We start from the raw sequence: 14,217 nt of genomic DNA on the forward strand, positions 1-14,217 counted from the left end.
GCCCCACAGACTAGGTTTCTGGATTGTGTGATGCTGCTACTAATCCTCTCTCCTCGTTAGGTGACTCATCCAATTTCTGATGGTCCTAAGTTGGTCAGGCCAAGAAAGACAGCTGGGTCCATAACAAGACCTTGGTGCTTTTTTGGGGGAAAGTCCTCATTTAGCCCACTGGCTCCAAAGTCTCTTTGGCCACCCAGCACTTTTTCACAAAAACAAACAAACAAATAAAAAGACTCACAGAAGGATGGTGTAGAGACATTTATTGGATTTTATGGAACTAGTCCAGATGAGTCAGGGGTGGGGACAGAGGTCTCCTCGGGGCTGCCTGGAATGTTGCTCACGGTCACTGTGGCCATGAAGCGGTGCTGGAAGAAACGTCGGGGGCCCATGGTCTGCCTCTTGTGGCTTTCCGGACGTGGGTTCAAGGAGTAACTTTGTCTGGGAGGGCTTATCCCTGGCACCTCCATCGTGATTGCTGTGTTCAAACGTTGGTGGCCAGGTGACATCTCCTTGGAGCCTGAAAAACAGGAGTTCGAGGTGGCTTCCTCCTGCAGCCCCTTCTCCACCACCAGCATCGCACCCTGGCCAACTTCCCTGTCGATTACCTGAGGACCTCATGGACTATCTACAACAAATAACCATTAACAATGTACCTCCCGCACAGTAGGAACTGCCCATGCTTCTCTTGAGCAGACGAGGCCATTGCTGGAAGAGAAAGAGCTGACTTTCACGATAGCCCTAGGAAGGTTAAAAAGCCATTAAAAAAATTACAAGTCTATTTTCTAGATGAGGACACAGGCTTGTTACACAGCCAGCATGCGGAGGAGCCCTGGCTATTGGTAAAACATCGGTTGTTCTCTGCTTTAGGAACAGAGGCTCAGAGCTGGAGAGGTGGCTCAGCAGTTAAGAGCACTTGGTGCTCTTGCAGAAGAGCTGGATTTGACCCCCAGCACCCATATGGTGGCTCACAACTGTTTGTAGCTCCAGTTCCAGAGCATCCAATGCCTCCTAACCTCTGTGGCACCAGACATGCATGAGTGAACGGATAAACATGCAGGCAAAACACTTACACACAGAAAATTAAGCTAGAAGAGAAGAGATTGTAGCTGTGTGTGAACACCCCCCCCCGGGATTCTAGCACCTGGGAGCAGAAGCTAGAGTATCCCCCAAAAATGTGAGGCTAGCCTGAGCTACACAGTGCGATCTTTTCTTTCTTTTTATTATTATTATTTTTTTTTTTTTAAATTCTCCCGAGACAGGGTTTCTCTGTGGAGACTTGGCTGTCCTGGACTTGCTTTGTAGACCAGGCTGGCCTTGAATTCACAGTGGTCCACCTGCTTCTACTTCCCTGAGTGCTGGGATCACAGGTGTGTGCCACCACGCCTGGCCAGAGTTCAATCTTAATTCAAAAAAACCAAACCAGCCAAAGCTTCTTATCTTCTCTTCGTTGACTCCCCTTCTTCCTTCCTCTTCTAAGGGAGCTAGGAAGAAAATTCACTTGGCCTTTGACCCCCCCACCCCCATTGTGACTTTTCTCTTTCCTGTCATTACATCCCATGGTCTCTTTTAAATCCTGTGTTCATCAGGACAGTGGTGGTGCACACCTTTAATCCTGCAGGAGGCAGAGGCAGGCAGATCTCTGAGTTCTTAGGCCAGCCTGGTCTACAAAGTGAGTTCCAGGACAGACAGGGCTACACAGAGAAACCCTGTCTCAAGAACCAGACAAAAATAAGAAATTCAAATCCTTATGTTCCTTGGCATAGGTAAGGAACAAATGAGCATCCTTACTTTTTGGATAAGAAAATACAGCCAGAATGCCATGGCTCTTACAGCCTGTCTTCTGAGCCCTTCACAGTTCCTGTGGCTGCCCACCAGGTCGGCTTCTGCTACACCCACCCACTTCTCTTCATCCCCAAGGCCGCAGCCTTGGTCAAGCTTTCATTTCTGCCCAGACTACAGCAACTGCCTCCAGCTGGGCTCCCTCTGCTCTGTGCCCAGAGCAGGCAGAGGTCAAGCGAGTCCATCCATGAGCTGCTCTTCCTCGAAAGCTCCTAGTGTGTACCTCGATCCTCGGCCCTGGGGGTGGTAGTGCAGGCTTTGCTCAGACGGGCCTGCCCTCTCCTCAGCTTCCTTACTGCCTCTCTCCCCTCAAGAGCTCTGCTTTCTCACACCAGAATTCTCTCCAGTTCTTAAATGGGACCGTTTCTTTACATTTCTGGGCCATCTTTTGGTTTAAAAGTATAGCACTCACACTCAGGCTTTATTTGTTTATTTCTTGGTTGGTCTGGAACCGGTGCTCTTAACTGCGGATTCATTGTTCCAGCTCCTCAAAACCACTTTTTAAAAAGAAAAGTAATGGGGCTGGGAGAGGATTCTGTGGATAAGAGAGCTTGCTGTTCGAGAAGCAGAACTGAGTTTGGGTCCCCAGAATGCATGTGAGAAAGAAAGAAAGAAAGAAAGAAAGAAAGAAAGAAAGAAAGAAAGAAAGAAAGAAAGAAAGGAAGGAAGGAAGGAAGGAAGGAAGGAAGGAAGGAAGGAAGGAAGGAAGGAAGGAGAAAGAAAGAGAGAGAGTTAGAGAGAGAGAGAGAAAGAAAGAAAGAAAGAAAGAAAGAAAGAAAGAAAGAAAGAAAGAAAGAAGGAAAGAAAGAAGGAAAGAAAGAAAGAAAGAGAAAGCTGGGCGTGGCCATCATCTATATCTGCATTGGATGCAGTTGATAGAGGTGGAGACCAGAGGATTGCTGTTACTTGCTGGTCAGCCAGCCTAGCTAAAAAAAGGCAGCAAGCTCCAGGTTGAGCGAGAGACGAGGGAACAGGCAGACAGCGATAGAGTAGAATGCTGATGTCCTCCATCCTCCATCCTCCACAGAAGCATGCGGCCGGCACTTGTGCGTATGTGCTACTACACGAAATGTATTTCACACACACGTAAAATTTTAATAATTAATTAAACTGAGAGCTACTTAGGGCTGAGGGTGAATTTCAGAGGTACAGCCCAAGTTTAGCACATGTAGGGCTGTGGGTTCAATCCCCAGCAGGATAAAAGGGTGTGTGCGCGCGCCTCATTGATAACGACACGTATTTCAGACTCAGTAGGCTCCCTGTAAACATCATTTCTGATTTTTTCAGAAGCTGCTTTATGGATTAGACTAGGTTCGGGAGTGTAGATTTGCTTAGTAGCAAACCGTGAGACTCGGGCTGGAGCCGCCGTCCTCCAGGGATCTGCTGAAGCGACAAACACAAAGGGGAAAAGGAGAAGCATCGGAAGTATGTGAATCTGCAAGCGAGGCCATGTTGTGGCATCAAGGTACTGTTCAACAGGTGTGACCAGGGCCAGCCTGGGGGAGTTACAGTATTTCCCAGCATGCTGTGCTGATTGGAGCGTCACGGGGAGTGGTGAAGGGGAATGAGCGGGAGAAGGAAGCCCAAGGGTAAGGTGCCTGGGTCCACAGGAAGACCCAGCCCACTCCGCGTCTCTGGGAGTGGACGGAAGTGAGGGCTGAGCTGCTGGGGCTGCTCCCTGTGAGTTCATGCTTTAACAGGTGTTAGAAGTGATAACACAAGATCTCTATAAACGGTCAGAAACACAGAAACAAGGGGCTATCCGCTTGCTCCCGCTCTAGTGGACAGCGTTAGGTTCTCAGCACCCACACTGGGCACCTGACAAGGGCTCCAGGGGCATCCCACGCCCCCTTCTGGCCACCACAGGTGCTGCATGCACACACACACAAACCACACACAGACAGGCCCCTATAAACATAACAAAATTGTTTTTGGTTTTGGTTTTGGTTTTTGGTCTTTCGAGACAGAGTTTCTCTGTGCAGCCCTGGCTGTCTTGGAACTTGCTCTGTAGACAAGGCTGGCCTCGAATTCACAGAGATCTGCCTGCCTCTACCTCCCGGTGCTGGGACTAACGGCGTGCACCACCGCCCAGCTAAAAGATAACTTAAAAAAAAAAAACAAATAAATAAGCAATAAAAAGAAATAAAACCAGAGGAACCATGCCACGAGAAGAGAAAAACCAATATTAGATCCAGGGCACCTGTCCAACTTTCTCTAAAGACCTTTGTCCTCGGGCCCCGTTCCCTGGAGCCCTCAGTCTGAACCTGAGCCTGTGCAACCAGCCTAGAGCAGGTTCCTTCCTCCTGGGAGATGAGTCAAGCCCAACTCATCACTGACCCCTGTGACGAGACTGTGATTCACAGGTGCCACTCCAAGTGTACTTAATGAAGGAGCAGAGGGGGCTGGGGTGACTGAGCCCTCCCAAAGGCGGGGGTGGAGGCCAGTCGTGGAAATGTGGGGCAGCTGTGGTAGAGAAAGGCAAAGGTGGCCTCCCTCCAGAGGAAAATGAAAGCAAGATGCTTGTTTGACTTGGATTTTTCTGGTCTCATTAATCAGGCATGGTTGAAACATCTCTGTCCCTGCTTCACTTGTCTGGTCTCAAAGCACCCCTAACACAGCCAGCTGCCAGAGAAAATAAGGGTGATGTGTTTGAAGCCCCTGGTGCAGGGCAGAACCTCAGTCACCCTCAGTCAGCCTCAGTCAGCCTTCTGATCCATTCGGTTTCTCATGGAGAACACCCCTAAGGAAGTTACTGGGGCTACACGGAAGTGTGTCTCTGAGGGACGGTGTGTGCTTTTCGGGGTGAGGCCTTGCATTAGATCTCCAGCCCAGGGGGGAATGGGAAGAAGGAAGGGAGGGAAAGAGGAGAAGATTCTATCTCTATTGCGTGCTTAGGGGATGGGACGGGATGGGGGGAGGGACAGAATCCTGGACATGGGAAGGAAACATGGGAAGTGGCTTTTTTCATGGCCAATTGCCAAGGCAGCTGTCACACTACTCTTACCCCATCATTCAGAGAGATAAAGACACACACACACACACACACACACACACACACACACACACACAGGAACAGTGCAGTGATTACACCCCAAAGCCTGGGAGATCAGGTTGGCATCCCAAACACAAACAAGCTCACTCTCTGTGGGGACTTGGTCACGTCCCCTGCTGAGTCTTGGTCTTTTTCTCCTGTAAAATGTGAGCCATGGTCTTTCCTGTCTTGCTGAAGAGCCAGACAGCAGAGCAAATGGAAGCAGGAGTCTATAAAGGGGGCGTGGGGACCTGGCAAGTACACAGCAGTGGGCCTGTAGGCCATCTCAGATGCTTCCAGCCTGACACTGTGGGTGCAGAGGGAAGGGAGGGACAGCACAGTCAACACTGATAAACTCGAGCTACATTTGCGTGACACGCAGAGAGGTGAAAGAGATCGAGTAGTAAAAGGTCAGAGGGTGCCCTTTCCGTCTTTAAAAAAAGCAAGATCGTGTGCTGTCTCAGACCTTGGCGACTACAGGGTTTGGATGTTGTGGTGGCTGCGCAGGAAGGTGGTCTCCGTCTCCAGGGACACGTCGGAATCCTTCGAGCATAATTTACCAGCCGTGACCCCCCTGGGCATGCCCCCAGGATCTCTGAGACCTGGCTGGCCCAGCTGAACTCGACGGACGCTAGCCTCACGGGGGCAGCAGGGAAGGGTCGATGGGATGGAATGTGTGCAGTTTCAAAGGTTGATCTGGCACGTAAGAGGGGCTCTGCTTTCTCAGCAACAGTGAGCTCATCAGTGGCTCACGCTGGGAGGTGACATTGAACCTCAGTTTCCTTGTCTGTCCCAATGGAAGTGGTCCTAACTGCCCCTGCTCTCTTACCTTGAGCTGATGAACTTTAAGTTGGTTTCCTCTGTGACAGGCTGTCCTGACGGCTAGTGATGGATTCTCCTAAAGGAATTACTTCTCAAGGATGGGCCGGCAGAACTGCTGAGTTTCGGACATACAGTGTAAGGAGTAAGGAGTGTACATTTCAGCGTAAGGAGGTATTGCCAAATGGCTCTACAGAGCCGCTGAGCCAATTTATATTCCTGCCACCAGTGTGTGATATTATCCATTTCCCGTCAACTTTCTCACTGTTAACTTGACCCATTCTGTATATGGGCAGTGTACGGTGTGTGTCACACCCTCAGAGGGTGCCCGATGCCCTGGAACTAGGGTTAAAGGAGGCTGTGAGGCGTGATGTGGGTGCTGGGGATTGAACCTGGGTCCTCCGGAACTGCTTACCTCTCCATCCCCAGTGTGTGCGTGCGTGTTTAAGGTATATCATGCTTTTCTTTAAAATTATCGTTGTTACATATGTGCGTGAGCCATGGTGTGTGTGTACAGTCAACCCTATGGAGTCGGCCCTCTCTACCTTTCCATGGGTCCCAGGCTTTAAACCAGCTGTCAGGCTTGCTCGCTACCTGCCGAGCCACCTCACCAATCCCAAAGGTCTGTTGTTCTTAAACCGCGTTCTCCTGATTATGAGGCTGATCATCTTTCCACATGCACGGTGAAGTTTGCTGCTGTTGTGCCCATTTTTCTGAGATGGTCTCCTGATACCAGGCTGGCCTCAAGCTTGACGGGTAACCGAGGGCGGCAGTGAGCTGATTCTCCTCTTTCTGCCGCCCGAGGCCTGGTACTACAGGCACGTGCCACCACGCCAAGCTTGTGCTGGGCTTTCATGCTACTGCTGCACTTTCTCATTGCCGTGAAGATGTGTCCCAAGGTCTGGATATCAGCCCTGTGCTATTTTACGTGCAAGGAGTCCTGCCTATGCGCGGTCGTTGAGTTCTAGAATGTTGCCGCAAACGCTGAGTCAGCAAATACTAAAACACTGCTGCTAAGCCAGGCTTGGGGGCCTCTTGGGGTTGGAGGAAGGAGGATCCAGAGCTCAAGATCACCCTTGGCTATGCAGTGAGTTCCAGGCTAGCCCAGGCAATATGAGGCTCTGTCTTCTAGGGAGAATGTAAGATGCAGTTTCTGGTGCCTTTGGCCATTATGTTTTTGTCAGACAATCAGTTTAACTTTGGTTTTTATGTGTTGTTGATTAAAGGAACCTGATTTAATATATATTTCTTTTAAAATATTTATTTCTGTGTGGATGGGTGTTTTGCCTGCATGTAAGTCTATGTACCATGTGCATGCCAGGGAGATCAGAAAAGGTTATCAAATCCCCTGGAACAAAGTTACAGATGGTTGTGAGCTGCCATGTGGGTGCTGGGAAATCTAACCCAGGTCCTCTGGAAGAGCGGCCGGTGCTCTTAACTGCCGAGCCATCTCTCCATGATTTAATATACATTTTTGATTTAACACTGAACTCCCATCCAATGTCCCGGAACGCGTGTCTAGTCCTTCAGCACTCTGTGTTCTCCGTGAAGCACAGCACAGTCTTCTTGTGCTCAGGGCACTCCACAGCCCTTCAGAACCGTCTCCAGGGGAGTGCCAACCGGGAGATCATCCGTGAACACCACAAACATGGAGCAAAGTGGCTCCAGACAGACAGACATAGAGACAGCACATGCCTACAGAGTCTAGCCTAGGTTGAGATTATCTGGGGTCATGTGCACCTCAAATTTTTGTCACTCAGCACATACCCACATCTGTAATAACCTCATAAGTACTTCTGGTGTTGATTTCGAGGTTACAAATACATCTTAGCAAGTAGGCAAGTTAAAAATATACAGCCTGAGAATAGGCTTGACTATGAGAATAGATGCTTACACACACACACACACACACACATACACACACACACACACACACACACACACATGCACACACGATGTCTTATATCATTTGTATTTGATTTGGCAAATTTGTCAACTTGTTTTTCTGCTTGGGTTTTCTCCTATTCCTGACTCCACAGGCAGCAGGTAAACCTTTCCACTCTCAACAGTCTTCAGGGTACTGGAAGGGTCTAGGACTATTGCTTGTTGCCTTTTTAAGTTAGAGAATCAATCGCTTACAGACAACAACATTCAGAGCTCTCGGTCTCCCCTGAGACTGAGTTTATCACCCACCTGCCCTTCTTCCTGCCTGATGCTTGCCACCCTTGCCCCTGCTGTTTAAGGACATTCCCTTTCTTCCTGGCCCTGGTCCCTGTACTTAGACATGGGCACAGCCCATGGTTAGGGGCAGAAGAGTGTGGCTCTGGGAGGGAAGGCATGGACGGGCTGGACCTCATTTCTTTTGTCACTGTGACTCCTTGAGCAAGTTCCCAGCCCTGCCTCCACTTTGACTCCTCACCTGTGAAGTGGAAACAACACCCACCTTGGCTGCTGTTCCCTCAACTGTACTGAGAACTCTCTGCCCATCGTGGGCTTGGATCTTCCACAGTTCCTTATCAGAAGTCACGAAGCGTGCAGTATGGCCTCAGGAGAAGGCAACGCTTACATTTTGTCCCCTTTGGGGTTCTAAATTGCCCACGCTAATGAAGGGATGAGTGCAACAGATTATGAAAAATAGAATCCTGTATTCCGTTTCTGATCAAACGTTAATTTTTTATTTATTTGTTTATTTCTTTATTTTTTGTGAGAAACAGCAAGTCTGTCTTACTAGCTCTGCTTTGTTTGGGAGACTATGAGCATCAGTTTGCATTCCCTAAGGCTAGAAAGAAAACACTGTCATAGAAAATCCATCCCCGGGTAAAGCCTGTGTGAGAGCGGGGTGCTGATGTGAGAGCAGGGTGTTGATGACGTTAGAGTCTGATGAGGGACAGGCACATAAAGAGTCGGGACCGAAATGCTCAGCTCACAGACCTCCTGAGAAGCGTGATTGTTCTGGAACACCCGGAGGGCGAATGTTCCGAGTCTCATTTCTCCCATTTTCTTGTCTGTCTGTCTTTCTGTCTTTCTTCCTCCTTTGAGACAAGGTCTTCCTATGTAGACCAGGTTGGCTCAGTCTGACCTAGATCTGCCTACTTCTGCCTCCTGACAGATGGGATTAAAAGTGCGCTTTTCCATGCCTGGCACGCCAGACCTCATTTCTAATTATCTCTCCTCTGCCAAGAAAGGTCTGAGCCTGCCCATTACAAGGGCATCACGTGGACACATTCTTACCTGTCGACCGTAAGCTTAAGCCTGGGTCCAGCTTCGTGTGGGGCTTGGAGCTGATGAACAGGTAGCAGAGCACGCAGACAGTGACAATGAAGGCCAGAAGGACCACTGCGGCCGTGGAGAGGCCCACAAGAGCTCCGATGCTGGGGAGAGAAGACCATGGGGGCTGAGTGCTGGGCCTGGGGGCAGGATGGTACAGACACATGAGCGGTAGCTACCAGCTGGGGTCTGAGGAATATCAGTGACGGCCATCTTCTGGTTTCTACGAATGAGCACGCGCGTGTAACCCCTCCCACCAATTACATGCACACACGATAGCACATACATACATATATACATATATTTGTAAATACAGTCTTACAAGATAATGTAAAGTGAAAATAGCAGGACAAAACTAGACACAAAGCTCAGCCCAGACTTAACTAACTAAATCTATGCAAACATAAGGTTGGAGGAAAATATACCAAACTATTATCAAGCTGCCTCTAGGTGTGATGCAGGCTATGAATGTCTGGGCCGCGACTCCTGGGGTCCCACCATTGTGCAGTATTCAGTGCAGGGTTTCATTTGCCAGTGTCTGTACCTCTCCGGCTGGGGACTTTCTGAGACCCGGAACAAAGCTCTGTCTGCTCATTGATGGGGTCAGAAGCAGGATAACCGATGCTACCTCTCCAAGACAGCTGACCACCACAGTGGAATGCGTACCCAGCTCCGGCGGAATAACTCTGAGGTGTCCAGTGTACGCTGACCAGCAGAGGCCTAGCGCTGGTGGCCTGAGTGTGGCTTGCTTGGTAACATAACCCGTTCTTGGTGTTCCCTCTGTCTCGTTTCCCCACCCTACCAGTGTTTTCTGGGATCACTCTCCATAAAAACTACTTAGCTGGGGGTAATGGCATAAGCCTTTCGTCCTAGCGCTCTGGAGTCAGAGACAGGTGGATCTCTGTGATTTTAAGGCCATCGTGATCTACAGAGTGAGTTGTATAGCAGCCAGGGCTAAACGGAGAGACCCTGTCTCAAAAACCAACCAAAAAACAAAAGCTGTTCGCCATCAGCTCTTCTCCTTACACACTAACACTCTCTAGCTCCACCTACCCCCTCCCCATTTCTTCTGTCCTTTTCCACATCGGGTACGTAATGTTTTTTTAGTTCTTGTCCATACTTTGAACGGGTATCCGGGGCTGGGGAGATGGTCCACTTGGTGAAGTGCTTGCTACACTTGCAAGCGTGACTCAAGTTCAACACGCAGGATCCACGTGGTAGGGCACTACAGAGGAGATGACAGGAAAGGCCTGATTTCAGAACCAGACGGACTTAAAATGATCAGCGTTGTCTGGCGGGGGAGGGCCTGGCTCCCGAGGGGTGAGTTCCTCCTGAGAAGAGTTTAGCACAGGACAGACAGCTGCTTCTGCATGAAGTCAGAGTCCTGCTCTGCCAGAAAGCGAACCAGAGGTCTCTGCTCTTAGGAGGTTTTGCCGCACGGACTCTGAAAGACAAAGACTCGCGTGACCCCTGAGAAAGCAGTGAAGGGGCGCCAGTCAGCTTTGAGATCAGGCACTTTTCATAGTCTGAAACCTGATTCTTTGATCCATACAGGGAAATATCACTTTGCTTTTCCGGTCCTCATTTGTGCCGGCTCCTATCTCACCAGGTGGCCCAAAAGGGTGTGGTGAGATGGTGTGTGCCACACCTGACCATCAGCTCTGTGCTTCCGGGAGGCTACTGCCCTCTGGCTCACATTCTGGCAGAGAGAATGGAGGGAGAAGGAGGTTTCAGCAACCGGGGCCAGATGGTGGGCTTACAACGGCCGTTTCTCCGCCGGTGCCTTCTTTTTCTGAGATGGTTGGCTTTTGAAGATGGCCTTTTCCCTCACTCTGTCTCTAAGGGTATAGTGCCTTCCTGGAGACGTCTATGCTTGCAAGAATGAGATTTCATGAAAAGGGCCAAATGGAATTTGGGGAAAACAAGGTCTCCATACTGAAGTGAGGGGGGCTCGGAGGGAAGCGTGCAAGGAATTGTTCCGGAGTTCAGAGCACACTAACCATCCCGCTGTCCTGAGGACTCTCAGCTCTGTGCTTTGCGACTGTCTTGATGCTTCTGAAGCACACTGTGTTGGGACCCAGGAAGGGGGCTCAGCAGCTAAAAGCAATGGCTGCTCATCCAGAGGACCAGCGATCCCCGACAGCACTCACAGGACAGCTCACCATCCAGTAACTCCTGTATCAGATCTGTCACCCCCGTCTGCACGGGCACACACGCATGTAAAACCCCCACACCCAACCACACCCCCACAAAAGAACCCAGGAAGTCCCGCCACACGCTGGAACCTTTCCGCTGCATTTGGGGCCACACTGACACAGGCTCTGATCTTAGAGAGCTCCCTAGCCGACCCTCCCTGAAACCCAACTAAGACACTAAAGAGCACCACAGTGAGAGGGTTTCCAAGGTAACTGGAGGGGTACTAAGAGTGAGCAGATAAGGGAGAGATGGAAGGAGAAAGGCCTGCCAGCAGGGGAGGACCCCCTGGCTTGCCCATCCTTGCATCGATTGTAAGGGGCCAGCAAAGTAGTCAGAGGCAGCAAAGGTTTTGGAGACAGAGCTGAGTACATCAGCTACAAGAAGCCAGAAAGGTTCAGACAGTTGTTGGCCAGGCTAAGTTCGGGTTTGGGGCCACGTAAGCCTAAATTTCCATCCCAGCTCTGCTGCTTCACCCTGGGGTACCCCCCCATGACAACCCCTCTCAAGTCTCGCCGTCCACAAAACGGAGCCATGTCTTAGGGCTGGGTTTGTGTGGAAGCGGGTAGCCCATCCCTGTCATACTCTCTGCATCTGGCTTCACTCCCTCCTCACACTGTCAGCTACGAGGCAAGCATTAATACCGCCCTTTACATTTTACTTAATTATTTTGAGAGAGGATCTCGCTGTGGACTCAAGGCTGGCCCCGAACTCACTGCGTATCCTTGGCTCTCTCAAAGTCATAGTCTGTCTTTCTGCCTCAAGACCCTCAAATGCTGCAGTGACAAGAGTGAACCGTCATGCTTGGCTCCAACTGTCATTTTAAAGTTAAGAGAAAAGGGTCCACGAGATTTAACAACATTTCCAATTCGCAAGTTGGTGTGATAGAGCCAAGCTTTGCTCCAGGCTCTGAGCACAGGCTGCCGTCTTCCTTCAGCTCTCGGGCACTGTGCTGTTTTACTCAGGCGCAGGTTCTGTCTCTACATCAGCGCTTCTCAACCTCTGGGTCACCACCCTTCTGGGGGTCGAATGACTCTTTCACATCAGAAAACACGGATGTTTGTATTACGATTCATGCCAGTAGCAAAAGCACAGTTCTGAAGTAGCCGAGAAATGATTTTATGGTTGGTCTCCCACAACACGAGAGACTGGAGGGATGAGTCGAGGCCTTAGAAGGGTTGAGAACCGCGCTACTCTAAATAGAATGGGAGGGTTGCGGATCCCCTCGGTGTTAGAGCCCTTGACTGTGACAGGACCAGGGCCCCGGGTTTCATTCTCACAAGAAGCCGTATGGCCCATCCTCTTGCAGGCAATAATTGATTTTTTTCGTTCTCCGTGCCGTGCACAAAGACCCTGTAGCCAAGGTTAGAGTGAGTGGTTGAATACGTGAGAACAGAAAGTAAATTAGTATGATTCCTTGGCTTTTCAGACGGCAGTCAAATGTGCTAGATATGATATGCTGGCCATCTGAAAATGCGTTAGAGTTACAGATTGGACACCTTAGAAAAAGCGATCTTTGTAGATGTAATTGGCATATGTCAAGTTGTTTTCATCGCTCTCTCTTTCATCCTTGCCTCCGCCTTAATCAGAAATCGAGACAGTGACTGGTCATCTCCCCCTTTGGCAGATAGAGAGACAGAAAGACTCAGGGACACATCAGCAGCTGCTGGTGAACGTTGGCACTCGGAAAGCACAGTCTGCTCTCGCTCTCAGGGACAAAAACTCCCCATGGACCACTCCGCTCCTGCTGACACCGCTTGCCCAGAGCAGGCTGAGAATCAGGCTCTACTTTTTTGGTTGAAGCCTTTGAGGGACTCAGAGGAATGAAGACCCTCTGCTCTCCAACTTCACACTCAGGTTTCAAGATCGTCAGAATTGGCCCAAGCAACCCCACCCCTGAACAGCCGGGGAAGGGAAGTGTTCACACCCAGACCACACTTTACTAAAATGGCCGGAGCTGGCCTGGGCTGTGCAGCTGTGCCACTGTGTCACGCTGCACTCGCAGGAAGCCCTGACCTCCAGGGTTTTCCAGTTAGTGCCAGCGTAGAGGGCATCCCCAGGACTCACATTCACACCCCGCAGAAGAGTGAGAGGGAAGGAAAGGGCTACGTGGGGTGGGGTTGCCGCATCAGGTGAGGATGAAGGTTTTCGAGGCTATGATTTGGAGGCAGGCCTAGAGCCTGTTAAAGTCAAGATGTGGCTAAACCGCTGGAGGCGGCTGACTGGCAGGCTCCAGGAGGGGGCCCGGGACAGGTGACAGAATCAGGACCGATAAGTTCATTAAGCTGGGGATGGGGCTGGCACCTGGAACAGCGCCTGGATGGATGGGGGTCTGTGTGAGGCCCAAGGGCAGGGTTTGGGTTGCCTCTGTATATCTGGAGATAGTATTTGCTGTCAGGGTGTGGGCTGGCTTGTGATTGTTGACTGTGTTGTGGGTGATGGTAAGACGAAGTTCAGACTAGGGAGAGAGTGAGTGCTTTGCGGTAGTGCCAGTCAGAGTCAGTCAGGTTTCCAAAGAGAGGCTGGGGTCAGGATGGAGTAAGAGTCGGCAGGGGACGCGAGGGCAGTGATAAAGGTGACAGCGGGGTCATATTGGCAATGAGGAGTAAGGGAGGTGTGAGGGATGGGCACCGAGATGAAAGCAGAGGCTTACAAAAGGCTGGCCTGTGGGCGGGCTGGGGCGGGGGGGTGGCTAGCTGAGAAAGGGGTCCAAGGTGAGGTCTGGGCCAGGGCCCGTACCTGAGCCACCACATGTAGCTGTGCTCGTAGGGGAAGAAGCTGTGCGGGTCGTCGCAGCAGTACTTGTGGTCGCGGAAGCCGCAGCAGAACACGGCGGCCGCCTCGCCCCCCGGCCGCGGGCAGCTGAAGCCGCGCACCACCTCCTGCTCGGCGCTCACGTAGCTGGAGCAGGCGCCGCTCATCGCGCCTCCCGGAGCCCCCCGGACGGGAGGGCGGACGGACGGACGGACGGACGGCGGGCGAGGGGGTGGGGGACGACGGCCGGCCGGGGACCCAGCGGAGGCCGGGGACAGAGCCCGAGGGCCGGGCGGGCAGGCAAGTGCGCGGGG

General features: G+C 51.1%; 1 protein-coding gene across 1 annotated transcript; it reads right to left on the bottom strand.

Annotated features, from left to right (window-relative positions):
• Window positions 1-251: 251 nt before the first annotated feature.
• Shisal2a (shisa like 2A) lies at window positions 252-14,124 on the bottom strand (the record flags this gene model as incomplete). The annotated part of the gene is given in 3 exon segments (XM_055629042.1): window positions 252-517; window positions 8,921-9,060; window positions 13,889-14,124. Coding segments are annotated over 3 exon segments (570 nt in total). The 3' UTR covers window positions 252-269.
• Window positions 14,125-14,217: the final 93 nt, after the last annotated feature.

This window comes from Psammomys obesus, unplaced genomic scaffold (genome assembly GCF_907164565.1).
Source record: "Psammomys obesus unplaced genomic scaffold, mPsaObe1.curated_primary_1811, whole genome shotgun sequence".
NCBI classification, from domain to species: domain Eukaryota; kingdom Metazoa; phylum Chordata; class Mammalia; order Rodentia; family Muridae; genus Psammomys; species Psammomys obesus.